Below are 22,934 nucleotides of genomic sequence, written 5' to 3'. Positions count from 1 at the left end.
TACCTTCTCTCCAGTATTCATTCTCTTGCTGGAAGAAAAATCCTTCAGAGAACGGGTGACCTCCCTGGAAGACAGAAGGAGGCAGCTGAGCGCCAGGGCAACACCGGTGCCTCGACAAGGAAGAAGGAAGCTACTGGGGCAACGCAAGCAAGATTCTTCCTTTAGGAATATGTGGCCCTTTGCCTGCCTGTGAGCGACACATTTAAAATGGTTTTCTAGGAGTTCCCGTCGTGGCACAGTGGAAACGAATCCGACTAGGAACCATGAGGTTGCGGGTTTGATCCCTGGCCTCGCTCAATGGGTTAAGGATCTGGCGTTGCCATGAGCTGTGGTGTAGGTCGCAGATTCGGCTTGGATCCTGCGTAGGCTGTGGGCTGTGGTGTGGGTGGGTGGCTACAGCTCCGATTAGACCCCTCACCTGGGAACCTCCATATGTCACAAGTGCGGCCCTAAAAAGATAAAAAAATTAATTAATTAATTAATTAAAATGGTTTTCTAAGAGGAGAGAGAGATACATCATTTTCCTAGTGCTCTCAACCAGGGGTCTCCAGAGCAGAGTGTACAAGAAAATTTGAGAACAGAAAAGAAAATGTTAGGAAATCTATTTATATACTTTTACTTCATCCTTTTCAATTTCATGTTTTTGTTTATTCTGTAAAGCATACATACTAGTATAATAAGGCACATATTTCATACATAAATTATAATACTGGAAACGTGAACTAACATCTTTCATTTCTTTTTTTTTTTTTTTAATTTTGCTTTTTAGGGCCGTACCTTTGGTATATGGAAGTTCCCAGGCTAGGGGTCAAATAAGAGCTACAGCTGCTGGCCTACACCACAGCCATAGCAACGCAGGATCTGAGCCCTGTCTGTGACCTACACTACAGCTCACAGCAATGCTGGATCTCAGACCCACTGAGCAAGGCCAGGGATCGAACTCGCATCCTCATGGATGCTAGGCAGATTTGTTTCTGCTGCGCCACAACAGGAATTCCCTAACATTTTTCTAAAGTTGAGTGATCCAAAAAGTTCAGAGCCTATTCTTCTAAATAACAGCACTATTTCAGGCTATAGAATTTTCTCACTCTTCCCTGTGAATTTCCTAAGGATATCACCAACTCCATGTAGCAGAATGTGTCTTTCCGCAAAAGCGGACTTGTTATCTACACTTTAAAGTTCTTATTAAAAATTATCCAGTGTTAGGGAGTTCCTGTCATGGCTCCGAGGTAACAAACCCGACTAGTATCCATGGGGATGCATGTTTGATCCCTGGCCTTGCTCAGTGGGCCTGGGATCCTGCATTGCTATGGGTGTGGTGTAGGCTGGCAGCTGCAGCTCTAATTTAACCCCTGGCCTGAGAACTTTCATGTGCTATGGGTGCAGCCTTGACCAAACACACACCCACACACACACTCTCTCTCTCTCTCTCTCCAGTGTTAGAAGCATTTTCCGATGGAGTTTCCATCGTGGCTCAGTGGAAACAAATCTGACTAGCATCCATGAGGATGCAGGTTCGACCCCTGGCCTCGCTCAGTGGGTTAGGATCCAGCATTGCCATGAGCTGTGGTGTAGGTGGCAGATGTGGCTCGGATACTGCATTGCTGTGGCTGGGGTGTAGGCCAATGCCTACAGCTCCGATTAGACCCCTAGCCTAGGAACCTCCATATGCCGTGGGTGTGGTCCTTAAAAACGACACACACACACACGCACACAAAATTAAACAAAACAAACAAACAAACAAAAAAACCAGAAACATTTTCTGAGCAAGGTACTGGTTGGGTATACAGATCAGTCTATCTATCAGTGTAAATGTCAGCTCTTGCTCAGAAATTTTAGGTATGACAGCTGGGAGGAAGGGGACACACTGGCTCAGAAAAGAAAACTGAACTGTAGGTAGCAGAGTCTGGATCTTCCAATGGAATAAACTGGCTTTAAATGTTTAGTCTTTATAAAGCATTTCGCTGAGAGAGCTGCAGATGCTTTCTAAAAATTCTAAAAACACCCCTACCATAGAATGTGTTCCATAACTTCCTGAAGCAGGTGTACGCCGCCTGAGCTCCAGTAACAGAGCCCCTAAGCATCACGCTGCTAGGGTGCTGCAGACAGAGCCCGCTTCAGGGGGCGCGGGGAGCCCTGGGGCGGGGCGGGGCGGGGCGGGGTGCGGGGCGGGCTCTTACTGGGACACCTCCGCGATGTGCTTGTGGCGCAGCGCTATCCACAGGTCGTCATCCTCGTCCAGAAGCACTTCCTTCACCCGCGCCTCTCCGATGCCGCTCGTTTCGTACCTACAGAGGAGACAGCCAGCCCGGAGCATTCATCCAGTTCCCCAGCGATGGCACAGCAAACGGCCCGACCCTCCGATGTGTCACTGTGTGTCAGCTCTGCTGCACGGAACAAAGCGAACAATTTCTCGGGCAGGGAGAGACCCAAAGGTCTTATCAAAGCCAGGGGACTTGATGTCCCGTTTTAAAATCCCCAGCGTGCGTGGATCTGGCTCCAGCGGAGAAGCGGGCTCAGGCGTGAAGTCAGGTCATGGGTGGGTTGAGGCGCTTGTGAGGGAAAGGGACAGGGCACACCTGTTCTTTGCAGGGAAAGGCCTGGGACACCACCTTCACATGTGGGGGACCCAAAGGGCATTTCACGGCTGCTGCCACAAGCTCTTAGCTAACTTCCACGTGTGAAACCATGAACATCTAAAGCAAAGCAAGAATTATAGGTCCCCAAGGGGGAAAAGCTGAGATTCAGTCGTATTTTTAGAACCTTCATTGTGAAACCACTACCTTTACAATTAACTTTATAAAATAAGTGACATGAGAACAATATCATCTGTGCCCAACAAAAGAAAAGTAAGTTTTTAGAGACTAAGTTGCTGGTGATTGCTACCAAGAAAAATGTTCTTTTTTTTTTTTTTTTTTTTTTAAGGGCTGCACCTGTGGCATATGGAGGTTCCCAGGCTAGGAGTTGAATCGGAGCTGTAACCGCTGGCCTACGCCACAGCCATAGCAACACAGGATCCGAGCTGTGTCTGTGACCTACACCACAGCTCACGGCAACACCAGATCCTCAATCCACTGAGCGAGGCTAGGGATCGAACCCGCAACCCCATGGTTCCTAGTCCGATTCGTTAACCACTGCGTCACAATGGGAACTCCAAACCTAAAGTTCTTGCTGTCTCCCCCAAGGGCAGGGATTTCCGGCTGGTGGCGCACCTGGACTTTGGGAACTCACAGAAAAGCTTGCAGGTTTATCAGCAAGACTCTGTCAATGTACCTGCTTTCCCTAGGATTAAAAACATCCTTTTATTACATAAGTTACAGGTGTGTCTGGTTCCTTTGCAAAGCTGCAGTCACTCCGGGTCTGTGTACTTACTTGTATACGTCGTTTTCAATAGGCAGCAGGTCATAACTCATGGCCTGAAAAGTCAGTTCATGAAGGACGGGGGAACTGGGATCAAAGCCGCGGTCCAGGATCAGGAGCTGGGATCGTGCCTTGTCTGGGCCCTGGAAGAAGGACCCAGGGAATGAATGGTTTCACAACCTGCCCCATATAGGTCCAGCTTTTCCGACTAGCATAGCTACCCCTCCTGTAAAAGGCAGGACATGGACTCTGGCTCAAGTAGCACCAAGTCCAGTTATCGCTGGACGAGGACACCAAGCACATACCATGTGAGAATCCAGTGTGTCTGTTTCATAATGAGGGTCCCTTGACACAGATCTCAACCTGTGGCTGGGGTCCAAAGCGAGCTTATGAAGGGAGTTCCACTGAGGTTCAGCTATATATAGGGTGACCCACCATCTAGCTGACCTGAGACGAGGCGGGGGGCAGTTTTTAAATTAAGACAGTAAAGGAAGAATTCTGTGTCTTTTCCTTTTTTTTTTTCCTGGTCTTTTTAGGGCCACACCAGTGGCATATGGAAGTTCCCAGGTTAGGGGTTGAATCGGAGCTGCAGCTTCCAGCCTACACCACAGCCACAGCAATGTGGGATCCGAGCCGCGTCTGCGACCTACACCACAGCTCACGGCAATGCCGGGTCCCCAACCCACCGAGCGAGGCCAGGGATCGAACCCGCATCCTCGTGGATGTGAGTCAGGTTCTTAATCCGCTGAGCCACAACGGGAACTTCAGTTGTGTGTCGTGACTGCAGTGGTGGTGACATGACTCTACACACGTGACAAAACTGCACAGAACTGTACACTCACACGTGCATGTGCACAAACTAGTGAGATCTGAGCAAGGTCTGGAGATTGTAGCAATGTCCATTTCCCGGCTTTGATACCATTCTACTGAGGGGGCTCCCGGGACGCAGGGCTTTCAGTGCCAACACCGGACTGAAGTCCCAGTGAACAGAAACCAGTTGGTTGCTGGGCAGCACAGGACAGACTCCGTGTCGCCTGCTCGAAGGCTGGAACTCAGAGCTCAGGGGTGGGGCTCCGTGAGCAATGGAACCCAGCAGTGCCCAGGCTGCCACGCCAACACCGTGGTCCTTGGGTGAGAGAACCACGTGGGGCCCGAGTCCGGACTTACCTCCCCCATCGTCGGGTCATCCGCTTTGTAGGCGTCGAGCTTGTCCTGGATTAGCTGAGCCAGCAAAGCATTGTCCTTGTATTCCCTGACAAAGGAGGAGGGACAGAGGGTGACCGCCCCGCCCCATCGATGGCGCTGTCTGCCCTCCGGGAAGAAGCCAGGATGGTGCGGGAGGGTGGAGGGAGACAGGAGCTTCACAGGTATTGATTTTACAACGAACATACACTCATGGTACACGTATAATTAAAAAGGACAAATAAAATACTTAGCTCAGTGCCTGAAACATAAATGATCAAAAAAAAAAAAAAAAAAAAACCTATCTAAATGGAAACAGGTAGTCTTTCCAAGCACATTTCAGCAGAGGGTCCAAACCTGTTCCCATCATCAGGCTGTCAGAGTCTGACCCACCCGATTCTCCCCTCCCTCAAATCAAATTCTCTTGCACCCTGTTTTGCTTCTGTTGGAAATGATGTTTGCGCCTGTAGAGCTGGGAAAACACAAGCATGAGCCTCTGGACCTTCCCCCTCTGTGAGCCTGACAGCACTTGCTGGGCTCCTCCCAGCTCGGCTTATCGTGGCTCCCGCCGGCCACCTGGCCTCGCTCAGCACAAAAGCAGCTCTGCTCCCAACCTCACCCACCAGTGAATGAACCCCAAGCCCCCACTTCTCAACTTCCAGCAGGCTCTGTCAGTGAGGACCCTGAGAGGGGAGGCGTTGTCCTGTGGGTGCACATTTCTGAGGACAAGGGGCGATGAGGGTCCTTGGCACCTCCAGCTCGGGCCCTTCCCTCCTCCTGCAGGAGCCCGCCCACCCCGCCCGGCTTCTCCTGCATGACTGGGGCTCCTGATCACACTCCCGTGGCAGTGCATTCACCTCCCCGCCCCATGCAAATCCGCCCAAGGCTGCTCGGTGCTAACCACTGGAGAGCAATACCCCAAACCTGGCGTCCAAGGCCCCCCAGAAACGCAGAAATGGCTTCACCTTGCCTCCCGGCCCGCACATGTCCTGCTGGACCACCAACCCTCCTCACACTTGCCCCTGTGTCTTTCCAACATCACGCTTCTGCTCCTCCCTACTGGCCACACAACGCGTCTGTCCTCTGGTCCTCATTGGTTTGCTGAAATCCGAACCTGTCCTCCAGGACCCAGCTCAGATGCCACCTCCGGTCTGCAGCCATTCTTGTTCCTCTCAGCTCCCTGCACTGGCTGCCCAAGCCCGGGACCTGTCCCGTCCGGAGGCACTGGTCTCCCAGGTCCACATCCCAGGTGTGCACGGCTCAGGCCCACACACCTTAGAACAAACACATCTGACCGATCCGCCCAGATCAGGCCCTTCTAAGGGTAACGGCTGTACCTTCAGGTTAGGGCCCCCCGGCACTTATACGTCAGGTAAGTGATAAGTGAGTGACTTCATAAAATCTGAAGAACGTGTCCTTTGCAGGGTTGTTCTCTTTGTATCTGATCTTACTCTGGAACTCTGTCTTTTGCAAAGACAGTTCTTGTTTTTTCAGGTTCAAAAGAGACGAACAACTGCAGGCAACCCCGGGTTGCAGTGACACAGGGGTTCGCATTTAGCTATGATAACGAATATATGTATGCTGTGCCCTTTTCTGCATGTATTGGTATATTTCACAATCGAATTTAGAAAAAAACAAAAACATTGGAAAAATTAAGTACCAATCTGAGATGCTCAAATCTTGACCCCCTTGAGTCAACTTCCACGGGAATCGTAAGGCCAGAGGGAGCCTCACCCGGCAGACACATGGGAGGCCACGGAAGACAGACAGGTGCACTGCCTTACCCCCGATACCGCACAGCTGGGTACTCCTTCAGGGTGGCACACAGAGTGGCGATCTGCTCTGCCAGGCGCTCCAGGATTGGATTCTTCATCTGAGCCTTGTGGGGACTGTAGAAGCTTTGGAAGGAGTCAGCAGAGTCCAAGGAATACACCTGAGAAGGACATATATATGTGTGTGTGTGTGTGTGTCTGTGTGTATGGCTTTGGAAGGAGTCAGCAGAGTCCAAGGAATACACTTGAGAAGGGGATTTTTATACACTCACACACATATACACACACTTCCAGAATTGTGAACTGTCAGGGTTTCCACCAACCCTGGTACCGAGGCTACAGAACACATTTTCATTTATTCTACAAACACGGCTGGGTGTCAGCTGGATGCCAGGCCCTGCGCTAAACACTTGGGAACTGCTAGGGACCAAACCATTACTGTCCTCAAGGAGTGCGCCATCGTGCAGCAGAAGGCAGACAATAAACAATAAACATCATGAAAAGTAGACGTTACAGTAAGTGAGAAACGGGCAAGTGTATGAGAAATAATAAGCAGGACCACGGCTGGACAGGCCTCCTTGAAGGTGTGAAAGAGGTGTGGGTTTCTTGCCAGCAGGGGGCTCCCTGAGTAGGGAACAGCATGTGCCAGAGCCCTGAGGCAAGGGGAGTCCTTTCTCTGGCAACAGATGAGGAGCCCAGGAGGAGAGCAGGGGAGGAGGTCCTATCAGACCTCATGGGGATTATGAGTTTACATAAATAAGGTACCAGCTAGAAATTGTGCTGTGGCAGATGAAGGAGATTTGTATGGATTTAATAATTTCCTATCCTCAGTAATATGTTCTAAGTATTTCTTTTCTTTCTTTCTTTCTTTTTTTTTTTTTTTTTTGAGGGTTCTAGAAGTTTAAAATTTCCTCTCAACCTACCAGCTATCAGTGTTTTTTCAGAATCTCTCTTATGTAAACTACCCTGATCTGGAAAACCTGAGGTTAGAAAAAAGAAAAGTTTATTACTTTTCAAAAATACACAGATATGGTTGAATACACTGAAGTTGGATTTTGTTCAATCCAGGTGGTGACAGGGCTCACGCAGAGGGGAAAAAAAAAAAAAAAATTCCTGGCCTCAAGCTGGGAACAGGCTTTCTGCCAAGTGAGAGAGGAAGGAGATTGTCTTTTTAAAATATTCACACTATTTTCCCCATCTCGTCTCTCCTGAGAATTCGTCACTCTCTGGCATCTAGAAGCGGATCTGTAAAGACCCAATAGGCCACCATCATCTCTTACCTCTACCAAATGCATAAAAGGTGTGTTTTTTTTTTTGCTAGGAGGAGGCATTTTAACAAACCTTGAAATACTAAGGTATACATTTGGTACGTTCGCTCCCAGTCAGCTTCACCTTTACTGGTTTAACGACGGTGCGTTTTTCCAAGGGGAGCGGTTTTGGCACTCGAAGCGTTAACAGCTCATAGCAAAGGCTGCCATCTGTTCCTTCAGCACATGACAAGCCGAGGTTATCTCACATAAAATAAAAACAGCCTCCTTCGCAGCAGATGGGTGTGGGCGGAGCCCTGCCCCTCCGCCCCGCCCAGGCTCTTTCTGGATTGGCTGCTTTTCGGAGCTGGCCAATAGGAGCGAACACTGCGAGCGAGGATGAAATGAACATCAGGAAGGGCCTGGTGGCTGGAAAGAGTCAGAAATAACTGAGACGAGGCCCTCTCCGGCAGACCCCTAAGGAATACCCTTTCCGTTACATAAACATCCACGCACCAGGCGACATTCAGCAAGTCCCTCCCGGCTCTCTTGACTGCACCCCAGGGCCACCCTCTCAGACGTGGCCAGAGCTCCTGCTGGAATAACCAGGATGCAGGCTTCCTATGCCCTCCCCACGCGGCCTCACCTGGGACTCATACGGGAGAAAGGCTATGTTGATTTCCGTCAGAGTTTTGATGACTTTGGCGGCTCGCGATTTTACCAGCTCGTTGAACAGGGCGTCTGGACAAGCTGTGAGAACGACAATGTCAGTAGGTTTTCCTGTCCTTTGGCTGGTTCATTTCAATAGTCACACGTGTCCAGTGAATCCTTTATTTTATTAGGGGTTTTTAAAAGGCAAACAGAATAAAACTTAGAAGAAAAAAAAAAGCTAATTGAAAGCTCATCCCAGGAGTTCCTGTTGTGGCTCAGCAGAAATGAATCAGACTAGTATCCATGAGGATGCAGGTCCAATCCTCGGCCTCGCTTAGTGGATTAAGCCGTGAGCTGTGGTGTAGGCCGGCAGCTGCAGCTCCGATTTGACCCTTTTCCTGGAACTTCCATATGCTGCAGGTGTGGCCCTGGGTGGGGGAGGAAATCTCATCCCATACTCAAGCCTACTACCTCTAGGGCATAAAAGGAACATAAAACCACCTACAGGGCTCTCAACATATAACAAAGTAACAGATGGCAATAAAGACTGAGCTCCTGAGAGCTAATAAAAACTATTTACTTTCTGATATTAGGAGAGGAAGAAAAAGAACCAGGAGAAATCAAGAAGGAAAAAGCCTGTAATATAAACAAACACTACGCATTTGAGATACTTATGAGAAATAAGAAAAACAGAATCATTGGGAAATGTGATGTCGGCATTTCCCCAGGGCCTCTAAGGAACCCAGCGGCTCGGGAGACCCACTCGTCAGGACTCTCCTGGGCCAGACAAATAGCTTCAGGTTCCCAGAAATATGTTATTGGTTTATTATTACTGTCCTATCTACCTGCTTTCTTTGCCACCCATCTTCAAAAAGCATAAAGTGATTCTTTGCAAGAAGCTTTCCTTGTTTTCTCAGTGGCGAGTCTTGTGGGATTTTCCCAAGAGGGAGCACTGGGGTAACTGTTATTACTGTGCACGCTTTACTGTCCAGCCCTACTCAGTTCTCTTTGCTATTAACAAAGACCGAGGGAGTTCCCTGGTGGTCTAGTGGTTAGGATTTGGTCCTCTCACAGCCACGGCCTGAGTTCAATCCCTGGCCTGGGAACTGAGATCCCACATCAAGCCACTTGTGCACCATGACCGAAAAAACAAAACCTAACAACAAAAACCCAAAGACTGACCGGGATGCTTCTGCACAAAAACCTCAAAGAAAAGAGATTCTGGAACAATGATTACCGTTCTATCTGATCCGAATACCACCTGGGAAAAATTCCACTTTGTAGCTGAAAAGCAGACGGAAATGCACTGCAGCTCACATATAGTGCTAGGTAGGTGTTTACAGAGTGAAACACCAAGGCTAGCATCAGAAAATTCTTCTCAGTGTGCAACACGCTAGCCCTCAGCAGAGGAGATAATTTTCATCCGAAAGGACTGCCTGACCTCGCAGGTTTGAATGTGTGTGTGTTTATTTTTATCTCTTATGCAATTTGCCTTCTGAAGATAAAAGATCAGGACAAACATGGGAACAGCCCATGGCTTCCCTGCTGGCCTGGCTTGGTCTGGGGTCAGTCTGGCTGTGCAGCAACGCTAACCCAAAAGGATGGGCGGCAGCTCACAGTCATACTCACAGTCGGTGAAGAAGACATGAGCCGCGCGGTACTTGGCGGTCGGTGGGTCCTTAAAGTCGCTGATGAGAGAGTGGACCGACTGTGGCGAGGGGAAAAAAGGAAATGAATTTAATTCCAGAAGCACACGGGACCCACACCTGAACCTGATCAGATCCAGGGCTTTAAGCTACATGCACAATAGAGCAGGGGATTTCTGATGTATAGTTCTAACCCCTCTTTGGCCAGAACTGAGTTCTGAGGACTTCAGATTAGCATTATTTCAGAGTTTAGGTGAACAGCAGCCTCCCTAGCGCATTCTAGCTCACTTCTTTGGAGCCACCGTAATTTGCATTCTTCAGAAGGGACCCACAAATGTGGAAAGTGGTCAGAAACCTGCCAGGAGAGCCACTGTGATGAAGTGCTAGCAATTTAGCTGCATTTGCAGAAACTCACACAGAAGCCAGTTTTTAGACATGAAAACTGGGGAAGTGTGTGTGGGGGGGACTTACATAGATTAAAAGACCTAAGACAACTAGCAACTGAAAGCAAGGGAGTGGACCTCTGCTTGGATGCTGATTTGCTCTTCAGCTTGTTGCTGTGGTGTATCACACAGATTTGCGGATATTGAGGAATCCTCGCATCCCTGGAAAGATGCCACTTGATCATGGTGTGTGATCCCTGTAATGTATCATGGGATGGTGGTTTGCTATGCTCGTGCTGAGGATTTCTGCGTCTATGTTCATCAGTGATACTGGCCTGTAATTTTCTTTGTTCGTGTGGTATCTTTGTCTGGCTTGGGTATCAGGGTGATGGGGGCCTCAGGGAACGAGCTTGGGGAATGCTCCTTCCTCTGCGATCTTTGGAAAGAATTTCAGAAGGACAGGTGTTAACGCGTCTCTCCATGTTGGATAGAATTCACCTGCGAAGCTGCCTGGCCCTGGACTTTTGGTTTTGGGGGAAGTTTTTAAATCATGGTTTCCATTTCAGAACCTGTGATTGGTTTGTTCGTATTTCCTAGTTCTTCCCGGTGCAGCTGGATGCTGCTTTGAACCAGGCCCCTAAAATGACAAGGCAGGCGTATCTGAACCCTAACTGGATGCTGAGGACATGAATCTGAAAGAATAAATGAGCCAAGTTCTCAGGGCGGCGGGGGGGGGTGGGGGGGGGCTCCCTAGATTAAATGAGCCCCTACCCAGAGAGGGAGGATGTGTGGACACACGGCCTGCCTGGCTTTTGGCTGAGAGCTTAACGCACCCCCCGCCTCCCCCGACCGTGGAGTGTGTGCTTAAACAGAGCAGTGTGTTGAGTGCGTGCTTCACCCAGAAACATCAGACACTGTGCCACACAGACACGGAGCCAGCACGTGCCACCGCAGCCAGGGCTCTGCCGGGGTGGGCTTACCTTCTCAGAGGGCGTGATAAGGTACACGGCCTCCAGGCTGGGGAGCGGCTCTCTGCGTTTGTTGATGTCTTCCACAACTAGACAACACAAGAGCAGCCCACCGTAAGGAAACACAACCGGAAATCGTGAAACCAGAAGCCATAGACAGAGGCCGCCTTCAGACGGGCAGCACAAAATCTCCAGTTGGTGGGGAGGAGAGACTCGAGGCCCCTTCCCCAGAGGAGCTGCTTTCCCGTCTCCGGATTCTCAAGGTGGTAGGAAACCTGGACTCTTATCACGCGAAATACCTTCCACTTCCCACCCCAGCTAAAGTAAATTCCTTCATCTGCTCTGATTGAAAACAGAAACTGGGAGTTCCTGTCGTGGCTCAGTGGAAATGAATCTGACTAGTATCCATGAGGACACAGGTTCGATCCCTGGCCTCACTCAGTGGGTTAAGGATCTGGCGTTGCCGTGAGCTGTGTAGGTTTGCAGATGTGGCTTGGATCCCATGTTGCTGTGGCTGTGGTGTAGGCCGGCGGCTACAGCTCCGATTCGACGCCTAGCCTGGGAACCTCCATATGTTGAGGGTGCAGCCCTAAAAGCCAAAAAAAAAAAGAAAAAGAGAAACCTTCGGTTTTTTTTTTTTCTCATCTGTTCTAGATAATCCCAATTCTTTTAGAATGTCCACGTTGGGTTTGTTTCTCTACGGCGGGATGGTTTTCTCATTTTCCTCTGTGTATATCAAATGAAGACATTCCAAACACAGCCTCTGTGTACTACGGTTCCTCTCAATAGCGCAAAGCCTAAACATCACATTTTGTTAGAGCCGCCAACCACCGGTGTTGGGTGTGCTGGTTTCTTTTACAGTATGTCAGCTACTCCACCTGGAAAGAAGATGACCTTCCCAGCTACTTCTGGGAAAGTCATCGTCTCACTGGTCACCTGATAAAGTGTAGGATGCGTGCCCTGTGCCACATGGACATGGCGCCATTTGCAGGTGATATATGCAAATAAATACCTCAAAATAGACTGCTTTTCAATCAACGCTATTTCACAGACTACAACACATGATCTCTTGGGAAAGGAGCTCCTGAGACTTGAGCTGCACGCAAATGTGAAAAAGAACTCGGGACAGGAGCCAGGAGGCTGGCATCCTAGTCTCAGGTGTGATGCTGGCTAGCGACCTTGAACTGGTGATTTAACTTATTTGAAAAACCTATTGTTGTGAAATTATGACACACTTTCCAAAGAGTGATTTAAACATAAACATACAGATAGTTAAAAAGCAAATGCTGCAGAAGCCCCACCCCGGTCGGGACACCGAACCCATCAGCACTGCGGAAGGGCCCTCTCTCACCTCCATCCCTTCCCTCATCGAAATTTCCACCCTTCCCTCCAAAGAGAGCCACCGTCATGACAGGGATGGCGATCAGGTCTCTTCACGGTAATTTAAGACTCACTTACCCCTGCCTTCCAAAGCAGTCCAGCTTAGCTCTGCCTGTTTTGAACCTTGTGTGAATTAAAGCAGGTTGTTAAGGGAGTTCCCGTCGTGGCTCAGTGGTTGACGAATCCGACTAGGAACCATGAGGTTGCGGGTTTGATCCCTGGCCTTGCTCAGTGGGTTAAGGATCCGGCGTTGCCTTGAGTTGTGGTGTAGGTGGCAGACGCGGCTCGGATCCCGTGTTGCTGTGGCTCTGGCTTAGGCCGGCGGCTGTGGCTCTGATTTGACCCCTAGCCTGGGAACCTCCATATGCCGCGGGAGTAGCCCAAGAAATGGCAAAAAGACTAAATAAATAAATAAAGCAGGTTGTTAGATACTCCGCCGTAGCCTGCCTCTGTGGCTCATCATCATGTTTATCAGATCCACTCACATTCTGGAGTAAGCAAGTAGAGCTGGTTCCTTTTCTCTGCTATATAGTATTCTGCCGTGTGACTGTCCCACCACTTATTTCTACTCCTGATGAACGTTTTGGTTGTTCTCGCTCTGGGGCTGTTATAACCTCCTGGGCGCACGTACCTGAGTTGTCCAGGACACATATCTAACCGAAGACTTGCTGGCATAGGGGACATGCATACCTCAACTCTCCTAGATACCACATGTTTTTGAAAGTAGCTGTACCAACTGACACTTATCACTGTTCCTATTTTTCTATTGCCTGTCATTGGTACCATCATAGTTTAAATGGCCCAATCTGAGCTCCCAGCAGTATCTTACTCTGGTTTGTTTGTTTGCTTTTTAGGGCCGCACTGCATCATATGGAGGTTCCCAGGCTAAGGGTCGAACCCAAGCGACACCTGCCAGCCTACACCACAGCCACAGTGACATGGGATCCAAGCCACATCTGCGACCGACACCACAGCTCATGGCACCGGATCCCTGACCCACGGAGCGAGGCAGGGATCGAACCCACGTCCTCATGGTTACTAGTCGGATTCATTTCCACTGGGCCACAACGGGAACTCCCTCATGCTGGTGTTAACTGCATTCCCCTGCCCACGAAAGGGGGGGGGCATATTTTCGCGTATTGATTGGGCATTTGGATTTTTTCCTTTGTGAAGTGCCTGTTTAACTCTTTTGTCCATTTTTTTCTATTGGGTCGCCTGCCTTTTCCGCCTTTCTTCCTTGTCTTTTTGTTTTTCCTCCCTGCCGGAGCCTTCCTTTCCCACATCTGTACTGGGGCTGGAACACCGGATTAGGTGCTGGGGAGTCCGTGATGAACAAGAGACCCTGGGGGGGGGTCTCGCTCAGGGACCTGCCGTCCTACCACCCAGGTGGCTGGAGGACCTACGGTCCAGCAAGATAACCACGAACAGGGAGGAGAAAGAAGACCCGCGGGCGGGCGGGCGGCTCACTCGTGATGCCCTCGGTCATGATGTCGGTCATCTTACAGCAGGAAGACAGCATCCTCATGCTCAGCTGATCCACCACCAGCACCTGGAGGCAGAGGAAACACCTCACAGCCCGGAGGGCACCTGCTGCGATCCCCACCCCCCCGCCCCGTGGACCACGTCGGAATGCAGAGAGCGCCCCGAAACACAGAACGTGGACGTATCCATGCTTCCTCGTGGGCCAGAAGTTTACGGAGACACGTGTTAGCTTTGGTTTCCCCCACTGAACCCGAGCTTCTAGGAGAGTGTGTTCCTTCTCACGCGTGTGACTTAATTTTTGAAGCTTAAAGTGCCTTGGCCCATGATGGACAAAAGAATCTCTCATAAAAATGCAGAAAAAAAAAAAAGAAAAGAAAAAATCATCCGCAGGACCCCCACTCCGAGAAATCCGTATGGGAGGGTATTTTTTTAGGGTGTACTTTTTTGTCCTAAAGGGAGGCTGAACCCCAGCGCCAGCCACATTTACAGCCTGGAAGGCGGGGCCTTTGCTGCAGGCATCGCTAGGACGGTCCGGCTTGTGCGCCTCTTCCCAGCTCCACGCCCTCCGAATCGTCCGCAAGGACTACTCAGCTTCAAGGTCGTCCGTTGGGCTCTCTTACTTACCTTCCACTCGCCCTTCTTCTTTACCTTCTTTATCACATCATGCATGATCTCTACAAAGGGAGAGAAAGGGGAGGGGGGAAGGAGGGAGGGAGAGAAGGAGGAAAAAGGTTAATGTCATTTCAAGAACGTCCAACCCCTGCCTATGAGACTAGGTCGTTGCCCTTCCATCGTCTTTGTTCTCCTGAGTCCTGCAATTCCACCCGTCGGGCTCCTGAGCCCTCATCAATCCACCATAAGCTTTTCCTTCATTCCGTGGTTCTCAACGTTTCTGGTCTCAGGACGCCTTCACAGTCTTAAAACCTGAGCGAGCTCCCTGGTGGCTCAGTGGGTTAGGGATCCAGTGTTGTCACTGCTGTGGCTCGGGTTACAGCTGTGGCGCAGATTCCACCTCTGGCCCTGGAACCATCCGCATGCGGCAGGCGCGGCCAAAATAAATAAATAAATAAAAATCGTGGACACCAAAGCGTGTTTATGTATATGGGTAAATATCTATTGACATTTATTATGTTAGTTAAGCGGAGAATTTCTTAAAAATGTCTATTAGTTCATTTTCATCACCAAAAACTCATCCTGCGGTAATATAGTTCTATTTCACTAAAATGCTATTTTTATTTTCCATAAAAGTGAGAATATTGGCATTGTTTTACATTTTTGCAACTCCTCAATGTCTGGCCTCACAGAGGACAGCTGGGTTCTCCTAGCTGCTTCTGCGATAGTCTGTTGTGAGTCACAGAGCATCTGGAAAATGCTAATGTGCAATCCTGAGAGAATGAAAGTGAAAAGGCAGATAACCTCTCACTCTTTTTTTCTTTTTAGCCGCACCTGCAGCATATGGAAGTTCCCAGACTAGGGGTCAAACTGGAGCCACAGCTGCCAGCCTACACCACAGCCACAGCAAGGCAGGACCTGAGCCGAGACTGCAGCCTACACCACAGCTCACCACAACACCAGATCCTTAAACCACTGAGCAAGGCCAGGGATCGAACCTGCGTCCCCATGGATGCCTGTCAGATTCGTCTCCGCTGAGCCACAATGGGAACTCCTCTCAGTCTTCTCAAGAAGACAGTTTTGACCTCAAATTCCTAGAAAGGTCGAGGGTTTGAGAACCACTGCCTTAAGAGAAATGAGTAAGATGCTGGGATAATAATACCCCAGGCCATATGAGGCCCCCTCAAGCTCCAGAAACAGATGTGAAAGGCAGTTGTGATATCTTTCCAACCCTGGGCACATCTGTGGGACAATGGTCTCACTGCAAATTAACATTTTTTGTAAGCCACACTCTCTGCGCTGCTGCACCACACGCAAGTCTACCCGGCCACAGAGAAGTCATCCACAGGCCTGGAAGGGCTCAAAGGCTTAGAGCTGTCATTAGCAGGTGTGCTTCAAACACTTAGAGGAGGTTCTCTGGAGCACAGGGGTTCCTGGCTCTGCTGTGGACCATCTCCGATAATCTGAGGTGTCATACGAGGGTTCTAAAATTTTTAAGAACTTTTTACCCGACTATAAGAAAGCATACTCTCACTGCAGTCAACTTGGAAAACAGAGAAAACCTCTCTTACTTGTATACCTGTATTACTTGTATTCTTCTTAAAAAAAAAAAAAATCCAGACGAAAAATCACTCATAATCCTGCCAATGTGAAATACATAGTTAACACTTTAGTTTATTTCCTACTCGCTTTTCCCATGAACTTTTAGATACCGAAGATCATGCTGTATATATAATATCATAGTATGTTTTCTTCATTAAGAAACCTCATTTCTGGAGTTCCCGTCGTGGCGCAATGGTTAACGAATCCGACTAGGAACCATGAGGTGGCGGGTTCGGTCCCTGCCCTTGCTCAGTGGGTTAAGGATCCGGCGTTGCTGTGAGCTGTGGTGTAGACTGCAGACGTGGCTAGGACGTTGCTGTGGCTCTGGTGTAGGATGGCAGCTACAGCTCTGATGAGACCCCTAGCCTGGGAACCTCCATATGTCCTGGGAGTGGCCCCAGAAAAGGCAAAGAGACAAAAAAAAAAAAAAAGAATGACACGGAAGAACCACCTGCTCCTTCATTCGCTCCCACCGCTGGGCGAGCCCAGGACCCAGCCCAGGGATGAACAGTGACAGACATGGCTCTACTCCTTTGGAGTCTACACTCTAGTGAAGGGAGCAGACAAAACAGAAAGGGCACTCACGGCTTCTCACAGGGGCTCCAAGGCAAATACATAAGAGCTGCAGCAGCAAAGAAAAAACCAGACGTGGAGAGCGACCCAAGAGGTGGTCAGGCAAGACCCCTCTGGGGAAGATGCCAGCCATTCAAGGCTGGGAAAGGGGCAGCCAGGGACACGAAGGCCTGGGGTGGCAAAAGGAAGAGGAGCTTGAGAGGTTCTTGCAACTGAAGATGGGAGAGGCTGAGGCTGGAGGCCAGATCACAGGACCTTGAGGGGAGTTTGATTTTATTTGAAGGACCCTGGAAAGCCACCGAGGGTAGGGATGTCACCTGATGTGCTGTAGAGACAAGACTGGGTGGGGGGGGCAAGAACTGATGCGGGGAATAGATCTGGGAGGACTTTGCAATCGCCCAGCCATGATGGATGGCGGTGGAGACAGCGAGAAGTGGGTGAATTTGATAGGCAGTTTGGAAATAAAACCAACCGGGCTAGCTGCTGAACTGAGTGTGTGGGGCGGCGGGGTGGGGTGGGGGGTAAAGAAATATAACACCTAGGTTTTTGGCTTAAACAAAGAAACTGATGTAGGGACAGCAAAGATTTCCGGCCAGGAGAACTGATCTGTAGGAAAATACCTAGAGTCCCTTTTTGGTTTTTTGTTTTTGCTTTTTGTCTTTTTACCATGTCTTGGGCCGCTCCCAAGGCATATGGAGGTTCCCAGGTTAGGGGTCTAATCGGAGCCACAGCCCACGCCACAGCCACGGCAACGTGGGATCCGAGCCGCATCTGCGACCTACACCACAGCTCATGGCAACGCCGGATCCTTAATCCACTGAGCAAGGCCAGGGATCGAACCCACAACCTCATGGTTCCTAGTCGGATTCGTTAACCACTGCGCCAGGACGGGAACTCCCTAGAGTCCCTTTTTGATCCAAGACTGAGAGGCGCCCTTGGACGGGTAGCTGGGGGTAACTGTGGAGCCTGAGAGACTGCCCTTTAGCCACTGTCTACAGTCGGAGCATTATGAGCACATAGAGGTGGTAGGAGGGAAAGTTGGAGAGAATCCCACTTGTAGGTTCTGTAAGGTGGGATAGAAACACGGTCTTTATTGACCCCGATGAGCACTCCTGTGAAACCATAAGGATGAAGCCAGTTGAAAGGAAGAGGACGAGGAGACAGACTAGTTGATTTTTCTAGCGGTTTTGCTATAAAAGGCAGCAGAGAAAGGGTCTGAAAGCGAGACAGAGAATACGAACTCAAGGAAGCGTTTTTCATTTGTTTTGTCTTTTTAGGGCTGCACCCGCGGCATGTTAGTCCCCAGGCTAGGGCTCGAACTGGAGCTACAGCTGCCCGCCTACACCGCAGCCACAGCCATATGCCAGATCCGAGCTGTGTCTGCAACCTGCACCACACAGCTCACGGCAACACCGGATCCTTAACCCACTGAGCGAGGCCAGGGATCGAGCCTGCGTCCTCATGGAACCTAGTCGGGTTCGTTACCGCTGAGCCGCAATGGGAACGTCCTGTTGTTTTTCTAAGATGTGAGGAATTACAGCATTTTAGTGATATTGGCAATAAACCAAAAGAGAGCGCGAGACTGATGACGAGGGAGAGAGGATGGCTCACAGAAAGACGGAGGTCCCTGAGGAGGGAGAGGCTGGGGTCTGAGACACAAGAAGAGACCCTGACCTGGGGTAGGAGGCAGGGGGCACCGGCGGGCCTGGAGAGTGGCGGCAGAGGAGAGGGGCTTCCTCAGAGATGAGTCGCTGGTGCCGAGTGGGGGGAGTGGTGGTGTACGTGGAAGGTTCGAAGGAAGACAGTGTCACGTTATCTTCTTCAAGCCTGGGATGCGGATTTCCTACAGAGACGTTTTAGCATTTCTCAGCAGTTCTAAGGGCTAACGTGAGGTTCATGACCTAAATTTATTTTTTCTTTTCTTTTCTTTTATTATTATTTTTTTTAGAGCCACCCAGGCTAAGGCTCGAATTGGAGCTACAGCTGCTGGCTTATGCCACATCTACAGCCATGTGGGATCTGAGCCTCGTCTGCAACCTACACCAGATCTTTAACCCACTGAGTGAGGCCAGGGATCGAACCCGCGTCCTCATGGATACTAGTCGGATTCGTTTCCGATGAGCCACGATGGGAACCCCATAACCATAAATTTAACACAAAACCAAGCACTTCAATTGAGGGATTTTCTTCTTTTTTCCCAAAATGTTTGAGTGTTTAGGTGTAAGCCAGGGAAGAAAGAAGAGCTGGTTTTAACTAAGGTTAGAGTTTGCCCAGGTGAGTACAACAGAAGGAGGAAATGTCCCAGATACGCAGCTTATGCAAAAAGGCTTGCTACAACTATTTTTTAAAGGATATATGCAGAGGGAAGTTCCTGTTGTGGCCCAGTGGGTAACGAATCCGACTAGGAACCATGAGGTTGAGGGTTCGATCCCTGGCCTCGCTCAGCGGGTTAAGGATCCGGCGTTGCCGTGAGCTGTGGTGTAGGTCGCAGACGCGGCTCGGATCCCACGTTGCTGTGGCTCTGGCGTAGGCTGGTGGCAACAGCTCCAATTAGACCCCTAGCCTGGGAACCTCCATATGCCACAGAGCAGCCCTAGAAAAGGCAAGAAGACTAAATAAATAAATAAATAAATAAATAAAAATTTAAAAAAGGATATATGCATAGGAAAAAATAGAAAATTTTATATCAAAATGCTATTTTTGTGCAGGAAGATTATGATTAATTTCCTAGGCACCCATCTGTGCCTTCCTATGTTCTCCCAAGCTTTCTGCATCGAGCATGGATTAGTTATTGTAATAGGAAAAATACTCTAAAAGTAATGTACTAGTGGACATCTTTGTTTCCAGGGCTTTTCTTTGCACAAATTATCCTGTTAGGAGAGCTTACTGGGTATGGGATGAATAGGTAAAGCGTATAAGTACGCTGGGCTCTTAATAAATTCTGCTGAATTACTTCCCCAAAGCACAAGTGACGTCAGTATTCTGCGTGGCTCTCCAAATAACATACTGAACATAAAATAAAATAATACCTTGAGCTTTGTTTGCTAATCTGACCACAGAAAATGGCCTTTTTTTTTTTTTTGTCTTTTTGTCTTTGGAGGGCCACACCTGCAGCATATAGAGGTTCTCAGGCTAGGGGTCTAATCGGAGCTACAGCTGCCAGTTTACGCCACAGCCACAGCCACACCAGATCCCAGCCTCGTCTGTGACCTACACCACAGCTCACGGTAATGCCGGATCGTTAACCCACTGAGCAAGGCCAGGGATCGAACCCGCAACCTCACAGTTCCTAGTTGGATTCGTTTTCGCTGCGCCACAATGGGAACTGCAAAAAATGGTATATTTCAATATTTTTTTTGTATTATTGAGGATCAAGTTTTTTTTTTTTTTTCACCGCTACATAAAATTAAATTCAGTGACTTCAAGTCACCTTTTGACAGGGGAAGGCAGAGATATAATCAGAAAATCAAAACAAAGATTGCAAGTGCTAAAGACTGGCTGGGGGGTGCTCTGATTAGACCCCTAGTCTGGGAACCTCCATATGATGTGGGTGTGGCCCTAAAAAGATAAAAAGACCAAAAAAAAAAAAAAAACAAAAAAACTGGCTGGGAATACCGCTTGCAGGTTCAACTCTTCCTGCCTACTGATTCCTGTTCTGAAACTCTTCGGGGTCTATATTTGCTGTGGGTATTGTTGTCAGCCAGTTCTGAGCCTGCCCTACATTCTTCTAATCCAATACCGAAAAGGAAACAAGGATTAGAGCTCATTTAAGCATTAAGAATCAAGCGGGCTGGGCTACTTCCTCATAAATAATCCCTGGCAATCACAGTTCAGCTCCCTTACGTGTCCTCTGTGGGTAGAGAGAAACCCTAAAGGCTTCCAAGGCTGTTCCAGCCAGAAGGTCTTATTTCTGCCTCTCAAACCACGGGCAGCCACTGCCAAGACATCTAATCCACCGCCACCGAGTCTGTGTAGACAGAGCAGACATCAGCGCAGCATCAACGTCTCCTTAATCGCCAGGACCCAAGGCCCTGGTGGACTCTGCTTCCCTCGGGGCCGAAGAGCAAGAAAGTAGATTCTTTCTCAACCACATCCTCGAGGTCCTGGATGACTCCCAAATTCAACAAGGCCCTCCCAAGTCCTGAGACAAAGAGCAGGTGCTCTAGGTTACGTGGGATACCTTCAGGGGCACCCCGTATGCCCACTGGAGCCCCCAGGGGCAAACTCTAGGGATAGCTACAAACCCCTCCCCTCGAAGCTCAGCCCTTACAGCCCTGGTACCTGTGACTGCCCTCAGCCCCCAAAACAGCTGAAACCACACGACTAATACTAGTTAGGCTGGAAGCTCGGGAGAAGTGGGGGCATCACCAAAGTCCCCCAAACCACGGGGGACTCAAATATTTTATGCTCTGTGGCCCCAGAGCATCCCGCCAGTCTGCACCTGTGCACCAGGAGACCAGATGTCCCCAGACGGACTGAGAAGTGCCTCCACTCTGCAGAGGGATTTAAGGGAGTGTAAACTCAGGCCAAACTGCCCTCGTCTCTGACTGCTCCGAATATGGGAAATTTCCAGGTATGCCACCTCACGAGTAGCAGTTCTTCCGAAAGGCAGCCTCTTAAATGAACCACCACAGTGCGAGGCCATCAGGTTAGTCACTCAGGGCAAGGTCACTCCCGTCCCACAGGATTAAGAAAAAATGCCAAAAATAAATAAGATAAATAAAATTACATTAAAGAAAAGAAAAAATGCCAGAGGAACAAGGTCCTACTGTACAGCACAGGGAACCACATCCAGTCTCCCGGGATAGACCATGATGGACAAGAATATATGAAAAAGAATGCAGAGATACGTATGAGGCACATTTGTTGTACAGCAGACATTGGAAGAACATTGTAAGTCACCTATAATTGAAAAAAATAACTTAAGGAGTTCCCGTCACGGTTCAGTGGTTAATGAATCCGACTAGGAACCATGAGGTTGCGGGTTCGATCCCTGGCCTTGCTCAGTGGGTTAAGGATCTAGTGTTGCCGTGAGCTGTGGTGTAGGTCTCAGATGTGGCTCGGATCCTGCATTGCTGTGGCTCTGGCATAGGCCAGGGGCTACAGCTCGGATTAGACCCCTAGCCTGGGAACCTCCATATGCCTTGGGAACGGCCCCAGAAAAGGCAAAGAGACAAAAACAAAACTTAAAAAACATAGACAAAGAAAGAAAGAAAGAAAGAAATGAAAAGGCGTTCCTGTTGTGGCTCAGTGGTAACGAAGCTGACTGGTATACATGAGGATGTGGGTTCGATTCCCTACTCAGTGGGTTCAGGATCCGGCGTTGCCGTGAGCTGCAGTGTAGGTTGCAGATGCAGCTTGGATCTGGCATTGCTGTGGCTGTGACGTAGGCTGGCAGCTGCAGCTCCAATGGGACCCCTCGCCTGGGAAATTCCACATGCCACAGAGGTGGCCCTGAAAAGAAAAGAAAAAGAAAAAAATGCCAAGGGAAGTATTGAAGTTAGACACATCACGGAAAATCCAGACTCAGGGATTTGTTAGCTGTGGACCTTGGGCAAGTGTAAGACATTTTAGTCTGCAGTTTTCTCATCTGCAAAAGTAAAAATATAATAGTCTAATGACCTGTTGTGAAGATTAACGAGACAAAATGCCTGGTAAAGTGTCTGGCACAAGAGAGGCGCTTAACAAAAGGCACCTATTGTGATGTCACTGAAAAACTATGTTATTCATACAGACAAGGAAATAAGAAAATTACAACACATCACTTTCACCAATCAAGATTTTGAATATAATGTAAAACCCTATTAAAAGGAAACGCATATTTAAAATAGTTTTTATTTTTTATTTTTATTTTTTTGTCTTTTTGTCTTTTCAGGGCCGCATCCGGAGGTTCCCAGGCTAGGGGTCTAATCTGAGCTGTTGCTGCCGGCCTACACCACAGCCACAGCCATGCCAGATCCGAGCCGTGTCTGTGACCTACACCACAGCTCACGGCAACGCCAGATCCTTAACCCACTGAGTGAGGCCAGGGATCGAACCCGCAACCTCCTGGTTCCTAGTCGGATTTGTTTCTGCT

General features: G+C 49.2%; 1 protein-coding gene across 2 annotated transcripts in view; it reads right to left on the bottom strand.

Moving 5' to 3' along the window:
* STXBP1 (syntaxin binding protein 1) overlaps positions 1-22,934 on the bottom strand; it is an 89,682-nt gene that overhangs the window by 24,375 nt on the left and 42,373 nt on the right. For both annotated transcript variants that reach the window (XM_005660443.3, XM_003122169.6), the window contains exons 2-11: positions 14,696-14,745; positions 14,057-14,138; positions 11,222-11,298; positions 9,842-9,920; positions 8,208-8,311; positions 6,327-6,475; positions 4,528-4,612; positions 3,373-3,503; positions 2,181-2,288; positions 4-64 (exon numbers count right to left, since the gene is read on the bottom strand). In XM_005660443.3, coding sequence (XP_005660500.1) covers positions 4-64; positions 2,181-2,288; positions 3,373-3,503; positions 4,528-4,612; positions 6,327-6,475; positions 8,208-8,311; positions 9,842-9,920; positions 11,222-11,298; positions 14,057-14,138; positions 14,696-14,745 — 926 coding nt within the window. The remainder of the gene's footprint in view (positions 1-3; positions 65-2,180; positions 2,289-3,372; positions 3,504-4,527; positions 4,613-6,326; positions 6,476-8,207; positions 8,312-9,841; positions 9,921-11,221; positions 11,299-14,056; positions 14,139-14,695; positions 14,746-22,934) is intronic.

The sequence above is a fragment of the Sus scrofa genome, chromosome 1 (assembly GCF_000003025.6).
Source record: "Sus scrofa isolate TJ Tabasco breed Duroc chromosome 1, Sscrofa11.1, whole genome shotgun sequence".
In the NCBI taxonomy this organism is placed as follows: domain Eukaryota; kingdom Metazoa; phylum Chordata; class Mammalia; order Artiodactyla; family Suidae; genus Sus; species Sus scrofa.
Note: the sequence above shows the minus strand (reverse complement) of the source record. Positions and strands in the feature narration are given on the sequence as shown.